Source organism: Cucumis melo, chromosome 9, assembly GCF_025177605.1.
Source record: "Cucumis melo cultivar AY chromosome 9, USDA_Cmelo_AY_1.0, whole genome shotgun sequence".
Lineage (NCBI taxonomy): Eukaryota > Viridiplantae > Streptophyta > Magnoliopsida > Cucurbitales > Cucurbitaceae > Cucumis > Cucumis melo.
In genome coordinates, this window is record NC_066865.1 from 8,854,025 (window position 1) to 8,870,131 (window position 16,107).

The 16,107-nt window shown below is 33.6% G+C and overlaps 1 protein-coding gene across 1 annotated transcript; it reads right to left on the bottom strand.

Annotated features, from left to right (window-relative positions):
• Positions 1–2,830: 2,830 nt before the first annotated feature.
• On the bottom strand, positions 2,831–5,658 carry LOC103503343 (polygalacturonase-like). Its single transcript, XM_008467507.2, has 3 exons — positions 5,188–5,658; positions 4,503–4,792; positions 2,831–3,588 (listed from the first exon to the last, which is right to left on the bottom strand). The coding sequence occupies exons 1-3, from the start codon at positions 5,623–5,625 to the stop codon at positions 3,138–3,140; spliced, it is 1,179 nt and encodes a 392-aa protein (XP_008465729.1). The 5' UTR covers positions 5,626–5,658; the 3' UTR covers positions 2,831–3,137.
• Between the last annotated feature and the right edge of the window lie 10,449 nt (positions 5,659–16,107).

The window sequence follows — 16,107 nt, forward strand, 5'->3', positions numbered from 1 at the left end:
TGGAATTGCATATCAAAATTAGAAAAAATAGAGCACAAATCGTAGAAGGTGCCCAAGAAATAATAATTCTTATAATCAGGCACAAAACACAAAATGCATATCGAGCCATCATTGCAACTATTGTCACACCTTGCCCTACACGTAACTTGGAGCTTGCCATGCGGTATGCGGTATGACTTTGAGCAGTCCTGACGCCTCTAAGGAGAAACTTCATAACACTCAACTTAGGTCATTGAGTTCTTGATACTTGGCTTTAACGCCTAGCTCAATCTTAAGTCCTTTTAGCTTATTATGCGATAATGAAGACATGACACAACAAAACTAACATAAACTTAATCTTTTATTAACTTAAACAATCAGTTCTACATCAAGTCTTACAAAGAAGTCTTTAAATACTACAAAACTAAAACTTGAACTAAATGCCTTGTAAAGCCTTCTCGTCTAGTAACCTTCTCATCCTTTCCTCAACCTGGCTTTAACGCCTTATCACCTAGGAAGGAAAAATTTAAATCATAAGTCAAAAGACTTAGTGAGGTTTTAGGAAAACCTTTTGGAATCATATTTCATAATAGAAACATTTTAACTTAAAAGACTCATCGCCTCATTTCACAAGTACAACATTTTATAAACACTCATTAGTCTCAATGTTCTTTTTGCCTAGAAAACTGAAACCATTCCCTACGCTAAGACTCCTCATCCTTGTGTTTAGACTACTATGAACAACATTTGGAAATATCCTAGCTTCTTCCTTGTTACTTAGTTCGAAGCGCAATGCACATCTTTTATGCATTGTCCTGCCTCATTTCACCATGCAGGCCTTCTCTACATGGTTGCCTATACTCTTTTATATGCGCATAACAATTAGTTCAGTGATAAGAACAAGACTAAGGTTTGATCACAATTTCATATTCATTTAAACATAGAGACTTCACTTGATATTAAAACATATGCTTTCACTCAAAATAATCGTTTACAAAGCATTCTGAAATTCAAAGAAAGCTTTTAAATATACAAACACTTTAGGAAAATTCACTCACAAAACTTAGTTTTCTCTTCTTAAAAAAGCCTTAGACACTTTTTCTCGCCTAACAGCTCTTCTTCTCAGCATAGTAACACTTAATTAAATTCAGCTTTTTCCTCTTCCAAACTTTACTCCTCTATTTATACTAATAGTCACCTTTAATCTCTTCTATGCTTGCCAGCTCCTTCTACAAGTGGTACACGTGTAAGCTTAATTTTCCTCATGAACATGCTTAAACTCAAACTTGACATGTAATCCATTGATTAAGCACTAATAAGAAATTCCTCAAAAAATTTCTGACTTTTATCACGTAACTTCAGCTCGCAATGAGTTCCAGATCGCCTAGTCTATCTTGCTCACATCATTTCTCCCTTCGAAGAACTTCAAAATGCCTACCCTTATCGTATAGCTTCAAAATACTTTTTTAACAAAACGCCTAGCCTATGAGATTAAACAAAATACATATTTCTAAAATTTAACCCTTTTATTCCAAACACAGGCTCATAACTATAGTGAAATAGCTTTGAGGTGCTTCCATATTCTTAGAATTCATTTTGTTAAAATTTCTACAATCACAAAGAATAATTTTTTCTGTCCCAACTCCAATTACAAGAACATTCTCTCAAATCTTTTGGTCACTCACACCTTAATTTTTCCGCCCTCCAACTAGATAATATACAAGAGGAATTTAATAGAGTTAATATACTAGAGCTTAAAGTGTTCCTAAATGAGACAATTGAAAAACAAGACATACGCTCTTATTTATATTCCATGACTTTTCTAAACCTTTTTATTAATGTAGGAAAAAAACTCATGACTTTCCTAAACTTTTTCAATGTAGCACAAACCCATGATTTTCCTAGACCTTTTTTATGTTGGACAACTCACAAGTCTAATATTTTTTTTCAAAAACCCAACACTTTACCTTATTTTCTCCTCGATAGGTGGATTGTAGAATATCCTAAGTCATCTTTGCAGAAGTAGCCGTTGAAGTTCTCTAAAAAAATGAATTTAACAGCTCGATAAATGAAAAATAAAGTCCTCTTGTTTCTTTCTAACAATTTTTTCTCAACTCAGAAGGTTGTAGATTTGTGAGCCCATCCTGGTTCTCAACTTCAATGTACCTTCTTTCAACAATATTCCACAATTCTTGTGATTCATATTAGACTTTCATTTGAATACTCTTTTATTAAAATTCTTTCCATTGAATCTTGGAAGTTGGGGTTGCAACATGTTACCATTTGAAGTCATTTATGATTTAGCTCTGATACAACTTGTTGGAAACCTATTAGTACCTTATAATACAAATCAAGAGACGAGAAGAAGATTGTTTTCTTATTCACACAACTTAGGATAAAAAGAACTTGAATATTTCTATAACTTGCTTTTCTTTCTTTTCTTTTTACATTCAAATGATAAATCTTACACCTATTTTTACTAATAGAAAAGTACATAAAAATGACATCAACATTAGATGTCAATACACATGCGACTGTTCACCAATACCTGAGCATTCATCAATGCATTTAGTAACTATTCCTTAAATCTCAACATACTATTCATGAATGTAAATTCATGTATTTTAATAAGAGTCTACAATTAATAAGGTTGGTGAGATGTATAGTATATTCTTTTACAGAAAGAAACAAATTTAAGATTGATTTATGCTTTCATTTAACGAAAACACACACACAACTGATGAATTATGTTAATAAAATAATCAAGATATCAGCAAAATCTTAAAAAAAATAATAAAATAAAATAAAAAGAAGTAAGAAACAAGTAACACACCGCCGCATAACAGTAAAATTAATAATGGGTACAATAATCTGTCATTTAATAAAAAAAAAATATCACAATATCAGCTACATTAATCACCCAATTTTCCTCTAAACCAAGTAACTAACAGAAGCAAATCCAAACTATACAATCTTCTCTTCGCTTGTAATGACTTTCACAATTATGATTGCCTAAATATTCAGCAATCATTAGCCACTACATAAAGCACTATAAATTAAGAGAAGAAAAGAAAAAGAAAGAAAATAAAACATGCAACATCAGTAGAATATTAATTAAAGCCATTATAAATTAATGATATCTAGCTGATCCAACTTTGCTATAGCATGCAGCTACGAGGCATCAATATTCCAGTACTGGATCCACGAACATTCTTGCAGTATGAGGTGGCTGCCTTGTTCTTATAAAGAAGCTTGATGTCTTGTAATTTAATGTCTGTGCATGGATTAGTAATGCTACAATCAAAACTAACAGCTTCTAGAGTTGCGGATGTTCCTCTAATATTTCTATACGTGACCTTGCTGATCTGTACGCCGGAATTCTGACGGGGACAACCTTTGTTATCGGGGCAATAATGTTGATCTATTACAATTGGATTTTCGACGTTGTTCATGATAAGGTTGTCGAATACAATGTTCCTAACGAAGCCTTTGCTTGGTCTTGCCCATGTTTTTATTCTTATCCCATTGTCTGATCCGCTAAATATTGCATTCTTTAAGGTTATGTTCTGTACTCCAGCTTCCTTTAACTCCTTCCCTAAGCTTCCAATGCTGTGTATTTCCAATTTCAATTCATTAGCTTCTACTACTGAGATTGTTAATAATTTATTCATATGATTTAATCCATCAAATTTTAATTAAATTACAATCTTCCTCTTTTTTTTTTCTTTTAATGCTAATTCTTTTTTTTTTATTTTTTTAAGAAAAACATGCATACATAGTTTCTATGTAAATATTTGATTGAGTTCTTTAAGCTTATGTTTTGCACTCTATCTTCCTTTATTTTTCCCTAACCTTCCAATGCTGTTCTAGTAATTTCATAACATTGACATTAGCTTTCAATTGTGAAATTGGAATAATTTATTCACTTAATTTGGTTACTGAAACTTAAAACAATATCATTCTTTAATGGTAATTATTTTTAGAAAAAATATCTAAATATTTCTAAAAGCCAAAAACTAGAATCAAATGGTGGTCAAATTATGCATTATTAATATTCTATTTTTAAACCCACATAACTTTTCAATGATAGTTTGGAACATTTTTAAATATATTAAAATAAATTAAAATATTTATAATATATAATAAAATTTTACATTGATAATAGATAGAAGCATATCAGTATCTTTCGATGTTTATTATTGATAAAATTTAAAATTTTGCTATATGTTTTAAATATTTTTGTCAAATTTGTCATTTTTTACAATTTTCCTAATAAATTTCAGATATGGAGAATGGGTATGAAGGAGAAAAAGATTAAATAATAATAATAATAAATAAATAAATAAATAACTGAGGTCTTAAATGTTGTGAAAAGTTTGAACATATTTCAAAGCTCCAAATAGGTTATTAAGAGGCAAATTTTTTTTTTAATAATCTTCAAATGTAGCGATATATGGACATTAACTATCAATCCATCTTGCCTTCACATGATTATATTATTGTGTAGAGTTGAATTTAATTACCTTACGCCATGGCCTGGTCCACATTTGAGATTAGTCATGAATAAATTATAAGTTCCTGGACCAATTGATACGCAATCATCTCCTGTTTGTAGTGTACATCCAATAATTGTAACACCCTTAGAAGTTTGAACATGAATTCCATCAGTGTTTGGGCTTTGATCCGGCGCTATTGCCTTCACATTTTGAACAACAACGTTGTTGCAACCATTGATTACAAGGTGGGTTTGTCGGCTATTAATCGATGTTAATCCACTTATCACAATGTTGTTTGCCCAATTGAATGTCATTGACTGCATTACATATATAATACATATCACTTCTCACATTTAACATAACTTTTAATTACTCTGGTAAAATTTCGATTGAAATTATTGATAAGAAAAATCAAATATACCTTAATCTATCATTGTTTCGTGAAATCCAAGAGAATATTTAGTAAAAAAAGGTTTTAAAGACACCAGAATAATCTTACTTTAATTTAATTTTTAAAAAGCATAGTTTGAAGTAGAATTTATTTTGAATTTCGTTAATTTCTATGTTAGTATGGATTATTTATAAAGATGTTATCAGGTTAGCACCTTTGTTAATTACAAACTAGTAGAAACTACGTTCTAACAGTCTGTAATCAAAATTTGAAATTTCACAGAAATGGACTATTGAGTTTCAATGAAAGTTGAACACATACCGGTGCTCCAACAGGACAATTCTTTCCAGACGTCTTGCAGGCCCAATAACTAGCACCTTTGCCGTCAAGAGTTCCACCAACCACAGAAACTTTGTTAACTTTAGAGAACAAAATCCAAGAATCTGAATTGCCAAGAGCACGATAATCCGAGGGTGCAACAACCGTGCCATCGATTCGAAACGTGATTTGGTTCTTACAAGGGCCTTTGAAAACAATGCCTTTAATTAAGAACCTTCCTTTAGGAACATAAATTGTAGAAGGCGTAGGTGAATTACAAGCAGAAGCCCAGGCCTTGAGGAAAGGAACAGTTGAATCTGTTCTTTCATTGCCTTTTGCACCAAAACTTAGGACATTATAATTACCAGCATTTGATGCTTTGAAGAAGAGAGTGATTAACAGGAGACAGAAATGGGTTGAGAAAAAGGGGAAGTTGGCCATTTTATGTAGAGAAATCTAGCGTTTTTTAAATGAGTGTGTGTGTATGAAAATGGGAGTTGCAGAGGGTTCTATTTATAGTGTATTAAATCTAAAACCTTAAACGGATGAGGAGAGGGAGTTAAATTTGGTATTGGATCAAAGCAACTAACATTGTGTGTGAAAAGGGAATAAAAAAAGAAGTTAACTTAAATCTGAGATTGGGATGTTGCATGTGGCATGCACGTTAGAAGCACAAATGTTTAGGGTCAAAGTTAATGAATTTACGTAACATGGCGTAGATTAGTTAAAGAAATTTGTTTATTCTTCATGCATGGTGTGTACGTTTAATTTGTTTCAATTTCAATCATCTATTTATATTAACTGTTCACCAACGGCCGTAGAGACAAATAGTCGTTTCAAGGACTTGCTTTCGAACTACATCATAAACCGAAAGTTTGATGGAATATGAAGAAACATTGTCTTAATTAGTTTAATTTCTTCTCTCTAATTATAATTAATAATTAATTACAATGACTTTCTACTTTCCCTTCATTGAAAGTCAACATTTTTTTTAATTACCTTCTATTTTTTAGTCTTTTGATTGCACCCTAATCAACTGCACAATGATAGCATCTAATCATTAAAATTTTAAATTATGTTATATATTGGTTCACTGTTGCAACTTTTTTTTCCTTAGTTGCCACATCGATTTTTTTATTCAGTTGTATAATTTTTTACTTAATTATGATCGTTTTTAGATTTGGTTTTAATATTAATAAAAAGAATTTTAAAAATAAAATTTTCATGTGCAATCATTCAATCATTTTAGCCTTATGACCACTTTTTTTCTTTAATTCTTTGTACTTTTGATTTATTTCTTTCAAATGATCTTAAAAGTAAGCTTAGTTTTAGCAGTAATTAACATGATCTTTCATTCTTGAGGTGAGATGTTCGAAACCCTAAATCTTCAACTATTGTACTAAAAAACTTCAAAAAAATTAATATAAAGCTGGCTAGGTTTTTGACCTAGCAACTCGCCTCTCTCATTCAACCTGCCACCATCATCGAGACGACGACCCCCGATCAAACGACTCTCCCTGCCTACACCTATTAAAAATATTATTTTTGCCTTCAATAATGCCCAAAAATTCATTCAAGTCTCAGATCGGTGCTTAGAAACGTTCTATTGATCCAGTCTATGAGTAGTTCTCAATCCACATTGCTCTTTATTTTCCCTACTTGATCCACCTCGCTCAAATTCATACAGCTCTCGTCGCTCCCTACCTAGGTCCACTATGTTCTTTGTTTTTTTAGATCTCTCGTAGGGCCAATGTTTTCAGATCTATTTTCATCTTTGACTGGTTGACCGATCGACATGATAGTTGTTAATGTAAATAAATATAATATAACATTATATTTTGTGTTAATTTGTTATTTTATAATGTCTGGATCCTAGGTTGTTAGGATCCTTGGTTATTGTTGTATATAAATACCTCTTGTACTTTACTCATTCAATTAAGAAATATATATACAACAAAATTCCTCATGGTATCAAAGCCCTAGAAAAACTATTGGATTTCGTGTGTCACACAATTGTTATGATCAAAAATTAAGTCACCCATGCGAAACCCCACTCTTTTTAAAACCCCCACCCTTAACTAAATCCAATCGACCAAACACCTTGACCAAAACCACCTTGTTCAAGCCTCACAAACTACCTTGAAACAAGCCACTCTCAGTCCTTGTGACACCAAAAACCCTCGGTCGTCGTGAAGGCCACCCTCAGTTGTCGTAAAACCAAAAATCTTAGTCATCATGAAACCCACACTCGCAAACCTATCTAGCTGCAAACCTCTTCAGTCTCCAGTTATCTGAACCCAATCGATACCCACCTGGTCAACAATCTCCAAACCCAATGATAACCACCCACAAACCATCATCCATATCTTACCGCACATCTAATCGGTGCCCCACATCTGACCTTTACACTTATCCAAACAGCAACCACCCCATCAAAGTTGCCACAATTATCACATGTGCAAATTGCCCTATGAAAAAAGTAGATGCATTTTGGCTTATAAGCACCATGCTTGATGACTCAAACTACTCACCTAAACCAATTAAATGAATTTTTTTTATTGCTCACAAATTGTAACGAATTATAACATGAGACATCTAGTAAAGGTGCTACTGATGAAGAAAGTGAGTTTCTTTAGAAATTGGAGGATTAAGTCAACAAAATCACCAAATAATCACCTGTCTAGAAAATGTTTCTATCCCAACTATCCATATATACTCAATTTAATGCATTCAGCACTGTCAAAGGACTTTGGGATTTTTTTGGTGTAGGGTTCCAAACTATTGATCTAGCTCACTACTAGTAGTTACATACGCTTTAGTCAACGCCAATCAAGAGACGAGGCAAATGAGTCCTCACTACCCTCTAGTCCATTTGGACTAAGTTAGACCAATCTAAGATCAGTCCTGATCATCTATAACTCATCAAGGTTCTAAAGGGGCTAAGATTCGAATATGAGTTTGTTTGTGCTGGCTTTTTACATCGTAGTTCTTCGCCATCACTTGATGGTGTGATCCAAGAGTTCCTGTTCAAGGGAAAAAAAAGACTTGGCCTAGTATCAACCATGTCATCTGATGTTGCAATAGCAAAAGCTCATCCTCGTGCTTCGACCGAGTCATCATTTTCAAAAAATTGTAAGCAGCATCGTCATAAGTTTAGCAGTTGTCCTACAATTAAATGCAAACATTATCACAAACGAGGTTGTATTTGTTGAAATTTACGTCCTAAAACTCATAGTTTTTAGTTAAATCATATTCTATTCAATAAAGTGGTTATTGAGGACTTATTAATGAAATTAAACTACTATAATCTTGAATTTAAATTAAGGTCCAGAGGCTATCTAGTGTAGACTTGAACTTTATGTAGAGACATAAACGTGGATGAAGCTCGAGTATATAGCCCAAACGGTCTATAATGTATGAATAAGGTTGGGTATCTTATTATGGGAACGCTATGGATGTAGCTCACTTTGTAGTTAGTACAAACTAGGTGATCCCGATTCGTTCACGTAAAGACATGAAAGTTGAGACATCCTATGTAAAGAGTTTACATAAGACTGGAACCATGAAATAATCACTTTTAAGTTATAACACTGTTGACTATATAAAACTGATTATTTCGATTATGATGACATAGGTAACTTAATCTTAATTCTGAGCTAACCATGAACTTCTGTTCACATGGAATTATTCTTAGATTTGCATAGGTGAGAGCAGCTCAATGGCGCTAGCCCAACAAGCCTCCCATTTTAGGGGTAAGTCTGGGTGGATAGCTAGGGACATAGGGTTTAAGACGGAATTCACTCCTATCCGCTATAGGGTTAGTAGAAAGATTGTTCCCTTAAGGATTGAATCCAAGTCTTGAACAAGAGCCCTACCCTCTCATTGGCTTGAGAGGGATTCAATTTATAGGTTGGATCTTAAACCAATTATTCAATAGTGGATCAATGAGACTTAAGAAACAAGATGTAATCTCGAGGATAAAACGGTATTTTGACCTAGCCGAGGTTACGAACAACCTGTGAAGGACTAACTTACTAATTATGGTTATATCAGATGGATAGAAATATATCTATTGTGACGAGAGCGCAGCTACGAGACTTTAGTGGAATGACCAATTAGTTAACGAATGTTGATTAACTCAGTCTAAAAGGGTTTAACCAGTTAAAATTGATGGAAATGGTCAAAGTTGTAAAAGTCAAAATGTTGACTTTTGACTTTGAAAAGTCAAACTTTGATTAGCTTAATATTCAAATGTGATTTGAATTTTAGAAAAATGAATGCAGATTCATACTCGGGAGACTGAAATTAGTCAAGATAGATAAAATGGTAAAAAGTCAAAATGTTGACTTTTGATTTTAGAAGTCAAAGTTTGATTTTAACTAGAATGGTCAAATGACCATTTTGCCCTTGACAAAAGTTTGTGGGAAAATCCAACATTTTGTTGGATAATCTCACTAATTCTTAGTGGGCTATTTGGAAGCTCATGGTGATAGCACCAAACCCACTAAGAGAAATTGAAATGGTGATTAACTCCACTAATTGTAAGTGGAAAGTGAGGTGTTGAATTTAGGAGAACTAATTACCTGCAACTACCTGCAATAGTTGCATGTAATTAGGTTATTTAAAGATCATTTTTCAAATATTTGAAGACTTTTGGATAATTTTTGTTATTTTAAAAATTCAAAATTCTTCCAAAATCAATTTCTCTCCCAAACTTCAAACCTAAATTCACATCTCTAAAATTCCATCTCTCGCTCTATTTCCTCCACCTTACGAGTTCTACAACCTGGTTCTTAGTTTGGATAATAGCGGGTCAACACTAGTGGTGGTCCCATTTGAGTTCTTGATGAGTTTTTTGAGGAATTGGAAAGCATCAAAGGTATGATCTTCTATTAACTCTAATTTTAGTTTTCATTAGGGTAATTATTTATACATGTTAACGATGCAATTAGAGTAGAATTTCGATCTTTTTTCACTGCGCATGTCTCGATTTCTATCAGTATTTTGGACAATTGTTCTACTTGGCCACCTCGTCACCTAGGTTACACTTCCAAGTTAAAGAGCTTCTCTAAAACAGGTTCTTTTTTGTTGTTGTTACTACCACACCATCTTCCATGCCTCTAAGTCTCCAGATTAGTGATTTGCAAGATTTACTTAAACAGGGACCTTGATCACATTTTGAAACTACACGTTAAGACCACACACGATAAGAATTCGTTACGTGTTAAATGTAGATGATGGGAATAGAAGACTGGAAGTGTTACGATGAAAACTATGTAAGGCGTTCTATAGCTACGTGTTAAGAAAAATTTGTGTGTTAAAATGGGAGGCAATGTGAGCTTCCTTCACATGAGGCAATTAATGTCATCCTCAAGCATTAAGATTGACATTCTGATTTGACTCGACCGTCCACTTTGTCCAGAATAAGAAAGTGGCAAAAGCCATGTGGCATTTTGATATTGGATGATCCTCACCGCTAGACAGAAGTAATCATTCTGACTTGGAATACTTCACTAGAACAGTTTATAAATAAGAGAAGTCTGGCAAGCTTGAGAGCTTATTTTACCTTGTATTTGCTTAAGAAAAGTTGAAGGAAATTTGCAAAGGATTTTAGGAACTACTACGAGTTCAGATTCGACAAGGATCTTTAGTTAAGAGCTCAACGAGAACGAGGAGGTTATCCAATTGTGAGTGACTTTTCTTTAAAGTGTTCGTGAAATAAATGAATTTCCATTATGAATCCTTACATATTGCCCTTTTGAATTCTTGAGTTCAATGATTTATATTATGTTTCTCAAATTCTTAAAGTGGATTTGGATTACAAATGAATCAGATTTGAAAATGAATTTGAATGGTTGTTGTGAAATGATTTTTGGTACCCTATGTGATGAGATACCTTACACTTGCTTTGTGATCTGGTGTAAGACGCTCTATTCTTGCTGTGTGATCTAGCATAGGATGTCTCATACCTGCTTTGTAATCTTGTATGGGATGTCTTATACTTGCTTTGTGATCTGGTATAAGATGTCCTTTACTTTCTTTGTGATCTGGCACTGGAAGATGCGTTATGCATGATGAAATTAATGGTAATTTATTGTATGTATTGAGATTACTCCGCATAGCAACAACTTGGCGATGAGAGTGTGTTGACACTTAAGTTGAGTAGGGCATAAAAGATGAAATTTAGTCTGCGATTGAGGTGATTTTGCGTTATGTTATACAAAACGCGCAATGCAAAAATATTCTTCTTAGGCGATATGAATTATGATAAAATGATTTTGTGAGGGAATGGTTTCTATGAGATTCGAATGTGTAAATTGCCTAATGCTTTCGATTTGAACTCATATTTTAATTGAAACGCACACTTATTTGTATCGCTTGGTATCGTGAAAAAGAACTTTGTAATGTGGTATGGCGAGAAATTATTTATTAAATGTATTGGTGAAAAAACCCCACTTACTAGACTCTTTTGTCTAATCTTCAAATGTTTTGTTTTATTCCCTCCCCCCACCCTCTCAAGTAGCGAAGGACATCCAACATTTGACTTGTCGTCTTAATCGTCTATTATGCCAATAAACATGTCACGTCATCTTGTTAGTAATCATAGATAGCTTGCATGACATGTAGAGTTAGCCGAGAAAAGCAAATGTTTGTTTTGAAACAACTTGTATATTTCCATTTTGTGGAAACTCTTTTTGTACTTATTTAAAATGTAATCTTGTTAAATGGAAATGAAGTGTTTGTTGCTCCAAACTTTTTCTATGAGACCCATGCCTGAAATGGAATGGTCAATTGGGAATAAGAGATTTGAAGAAAGGAGTTTTGGGAAGAAAGTTTTTTTTAAGGATTTGGGCGTTATGATGATTGACGTTAAATCAAGGTGACACGAGGTGAAGGAGAATGCGAGCAAGACTAAGTAGGCGGTTTGAGGTTCAACGTGAGTTGAAGCCAGACATTAAGAGTTAGGAATCTTTTGAGAAATTTCCTAATCATGCCTAATTAGTGGGCTACTTGGGTTAAGGTTAAGCATGACCAAAAGAAATACTGAGCTGACACGTCTAGCACTACAAAACGGAGCTGGCGATTTAAGGAAGCTTAAAGGATAACTAATCCAATTTATGATTAGTAAAAATAGGAGAAGAGGTTAGAAAAGAGCTTTTTATAAAAGAAAGTATTAATTGTTGTCTTGTAGAGAAGTTACTGGGCAAGAAGAAGACTTTTAGGGAATTAGGTGTTCTAAAGAAGAGAATTTAGTCAGTGAGTGATTTTTCAAAGTATTTAATGATTTTAAAGCTTTCTTCCTAATTTTCTGGTAGATTTGTAATGTTGTTCATGGAAAGAATGATTTCTAAAGAAGGTTTTGTGTTATGTTTTAAGTAAAGTTTATGATTGATGAATGTATGTTATGTTTGAGGGTAAACCATTAGTCTTATTCATGTGCTTAAGCTAACTATTATGTGCACATAAAAAGTAAAGACAACCATGTAGAAAAGGACTGCATGGTAGAGTGAAGTTGGCCAATGCGTAAAAGGAGCATATTGAGCTTAGCGACCTGAGCAACGGAAAATGGACCAAGATATTCTCCAAGGGACGTTGTTGATGAAAAGGACAACACAATAGTCTATGTTGAATATGAGAGACTAATGTGTGATTTATGTTTTATGAAATGAGGCGATGAAAACCATGTTTATGAAAATAATTTCATATATGGAGGAATGAGGTAATCCAAAGAGAAAATCCATAGTTACATGCTCCCACTTCCACTCAAGCACTGGTAGTGGATTAAACAGTCCTCTTAGCCTTTGTCGTATGCTTGATTTATATCGTGAATGCATTACAATTAGGCTCTAAGTATATGACTAGGTTAGACGTCTAGGCTATGTTCATGTGATAAAAGATGTTGACTCTTACCTATGCGTTGCTAACTTTTAAAGATGCATCGGGTACGTACAAGTTTCCTCATCTCTTGCCTAAGTATAAGCGAAAATAGAGGTTTCCTGGGTAAGCTAGGGTTGAACTCAGGGAATTAATGATCTTACGGTTTTGATCTTGCGTTCTAAAATGTGTGGTATATGTATAATATAAGTATATGAGTAGTGTTATATATATATATATATATATATATATATATATATATATAGATATAGATATAGATATATATAGAGGGAGAGAGATGGAAATGGAAATGGCGTTAGTGATTTATAGAGTATGAACTTTAGTGTTTGTCGACAATGTGGATGCAGGAATGTGTAAGTAATTAAGTGTAAAGCAAGGGTAATCGATTCATTAAGGCGATACAAAAGCATTTATTAACTTCAGATTTAAGGTGAGAAACTTCTCGATGCCTTCGCCATATTTGCTTGCCTTTCGGAATCTATATATCCTTATCGCTACTTGTTTCAAACTTAGTGTTGTGGATTCGATGTGTGTTCTAGTATACCTATATATTCTCTACGTGGCGAGTCATGGTCATTGTATGCAAGATGCTCACTATGTCTTTGATCCTCACATAACTACTAAATTCTCGTTGAGTACAAATTTTCTTATTGTTTGCCCAAGTGTAAACGAAACAGTAGGTTTTCTGGGTAATCCAGGATCGAACACAGGGAATTGACATCAAACATTAGTTTTAAGGCTTACTCTTTCACCTAGGCAAAATACATTAACTATACAGTATAAAGTAAATGTAAGTCTATGCTAAATCTATTATCTACACTAAAGATTATGTAAAAGAGGGTAAGAATGATAGAGAGATGGAAATGTGTACTAACTTGTTTTAAGAACAAGCGAAGGAAAGTTTATGCATTGTAAGCGATTGAATTATACGATGAGTCATGATGCAATAGAGATCATTTAATTAGCTTTTGATTAAGGCAAGCATCTCTCAGTACCTTAAATGCCACACTTGTTTGCCTCTCGGGATGCAAATGACTAACTTTATTAAGCAATATATATCTAGGAGTTGTTGCTTATAAAACTTATAGTACTTCTCTTTTAATGGTGACAACCTCTTGGTGCCAAGTACCCACACTTATTCTCCTTTCGGGACACAAGTGATGGAAATTATCTCGCTAAGGTGGAGTTTGTCTCCAAACTCCTTCTTGTGCGCGTTAGTCATGTCCTTACTACTTACTCTCTCGAGTAGTTGACGACAAGCATTGGTCATGCGATGAATATAGCTCAACTAACGTGATAGACCTTATAAGTTAAACTACTTATTAAGAATTTATCACCAACCTAAACTACTCATAACACATTGACAGATGAACAGTAAAAGAATGTTGGATTGAAAAGGTATGAACATGTAATTTTTAAAGAATGTAGGCCTTAGGCTACTGTACAATGTGAGCAATATACATTACAAAGAAATATAAAAATGAAAAGTAAAGAGAATAAACATTACAAGTTAGGGGAACGGAAATGGTGGAATCTTCTCTCCTCTTTCTCTAGGCTCTCACTTACAGACTAGCTGGAGAAGAAGAAGTATACTTTTACGACGATGGAAAGGCTAGTTCTTTCTGTCCAATCTCTAAGGTTTGGCCCATTCATGCCGACTTCTTTGTCTGGTAGAGATGGAGTCCTTTTCTAGGCAACTTTCGGCAGGAAAATTCTACTCTTCTGATCTTGTAAGGACTAATTGCTACCTTTGTCAAGTCACATCAACTCCAACTACCCTTCTTGTCTTCTAGTGAACCTTCGTCGCGTGATGATTTGGTTCCTCGCCTATGGATGTTTCATCGCTAGACAAGGTTCCTATCGTGTAGCTTTTGCACGCGCTCCTTTACAATTCACTATGTCTTCTTTTATTTAAAATCTTGCGATAAGACCCTGACAACATGGTAAAACAGGCGTGAAGGTTTATGTAAGTTGCATTCTCTAATAGTTATGAATTTGCATAGAAGTTACATGTTTTGACACATTTATCATGCGTTTTGACTCCATTGTACTATCTAAAAGGTCATTATAAATTGTATTTCTACAAGTTATCAATCGCCACACACACTTGCATTTCTGATTGTATGTTAGAGATAAATTCAACGACAAGAATGTATTGCTACATTATTTTTGCGCACATTTAGTTAAATCTAGATCATCACTTTGTCAAGTGAAAAAAACCGTTATTGCATTCTTTCTCTCGAATAAAATGGGGCATTAATTGTTGCATTTAACTTAACAAGACAACTAATGTAGATATCACAATTCTTTATCATTGATTACATCTTACGTCATTTTTCTTTTTACTCAGAGTCAATAATCATGAATAGATAAATGGGAGATTGGAAGTAGAAGAAAATTGAATTTAAAATTAAAACTTTAGGTCTTTCGGCCATTGTGTTCAAATTACAAATACAATTTAAAAAAAATTACAAATAGAAATATAGGGAGATGCATAAAGCTTCTGAGTATGGTTTCTCATACTCATTGCTCGATTGTCTGCCTAATACACTAATAGAAAGAGGAAGGAAAATTTCTATTAACTATGTTCTAAGCTCTCACCTAAAACACAGAAAGAGAAAATGGAAGATGAGATGATCTTGCTCTCCACTATTTTCACACACTTGTTTTTGAAGAGACAACCTTTTATTTATAGGCGAGGACTTATAGGACTTAACATTATTTTGGCTGCATTATTTCTTTGACAAAGTTGCTCCGTGCTGCAGACATCATTTTCATCCTTTTTCTGACATTCGCACCAACCATTTTGTCTTTTAGTGATGTGTCTAGTGATATGAATCACCTAAATTCATTTTTCCGATCGCCTGGTGGTTGCATGTCTCCTCTCCTGATGTTTGTCGTTTGGCTACTCTTCTCTTTTTCACCTAAAATTAACCTCATACATTAAGACATGAAAAAGCGTGATAAACAGGCATAAAACTCTTTTGCTACTTATATGCTAGTTGACTTATTTTATCTATTTAGCTA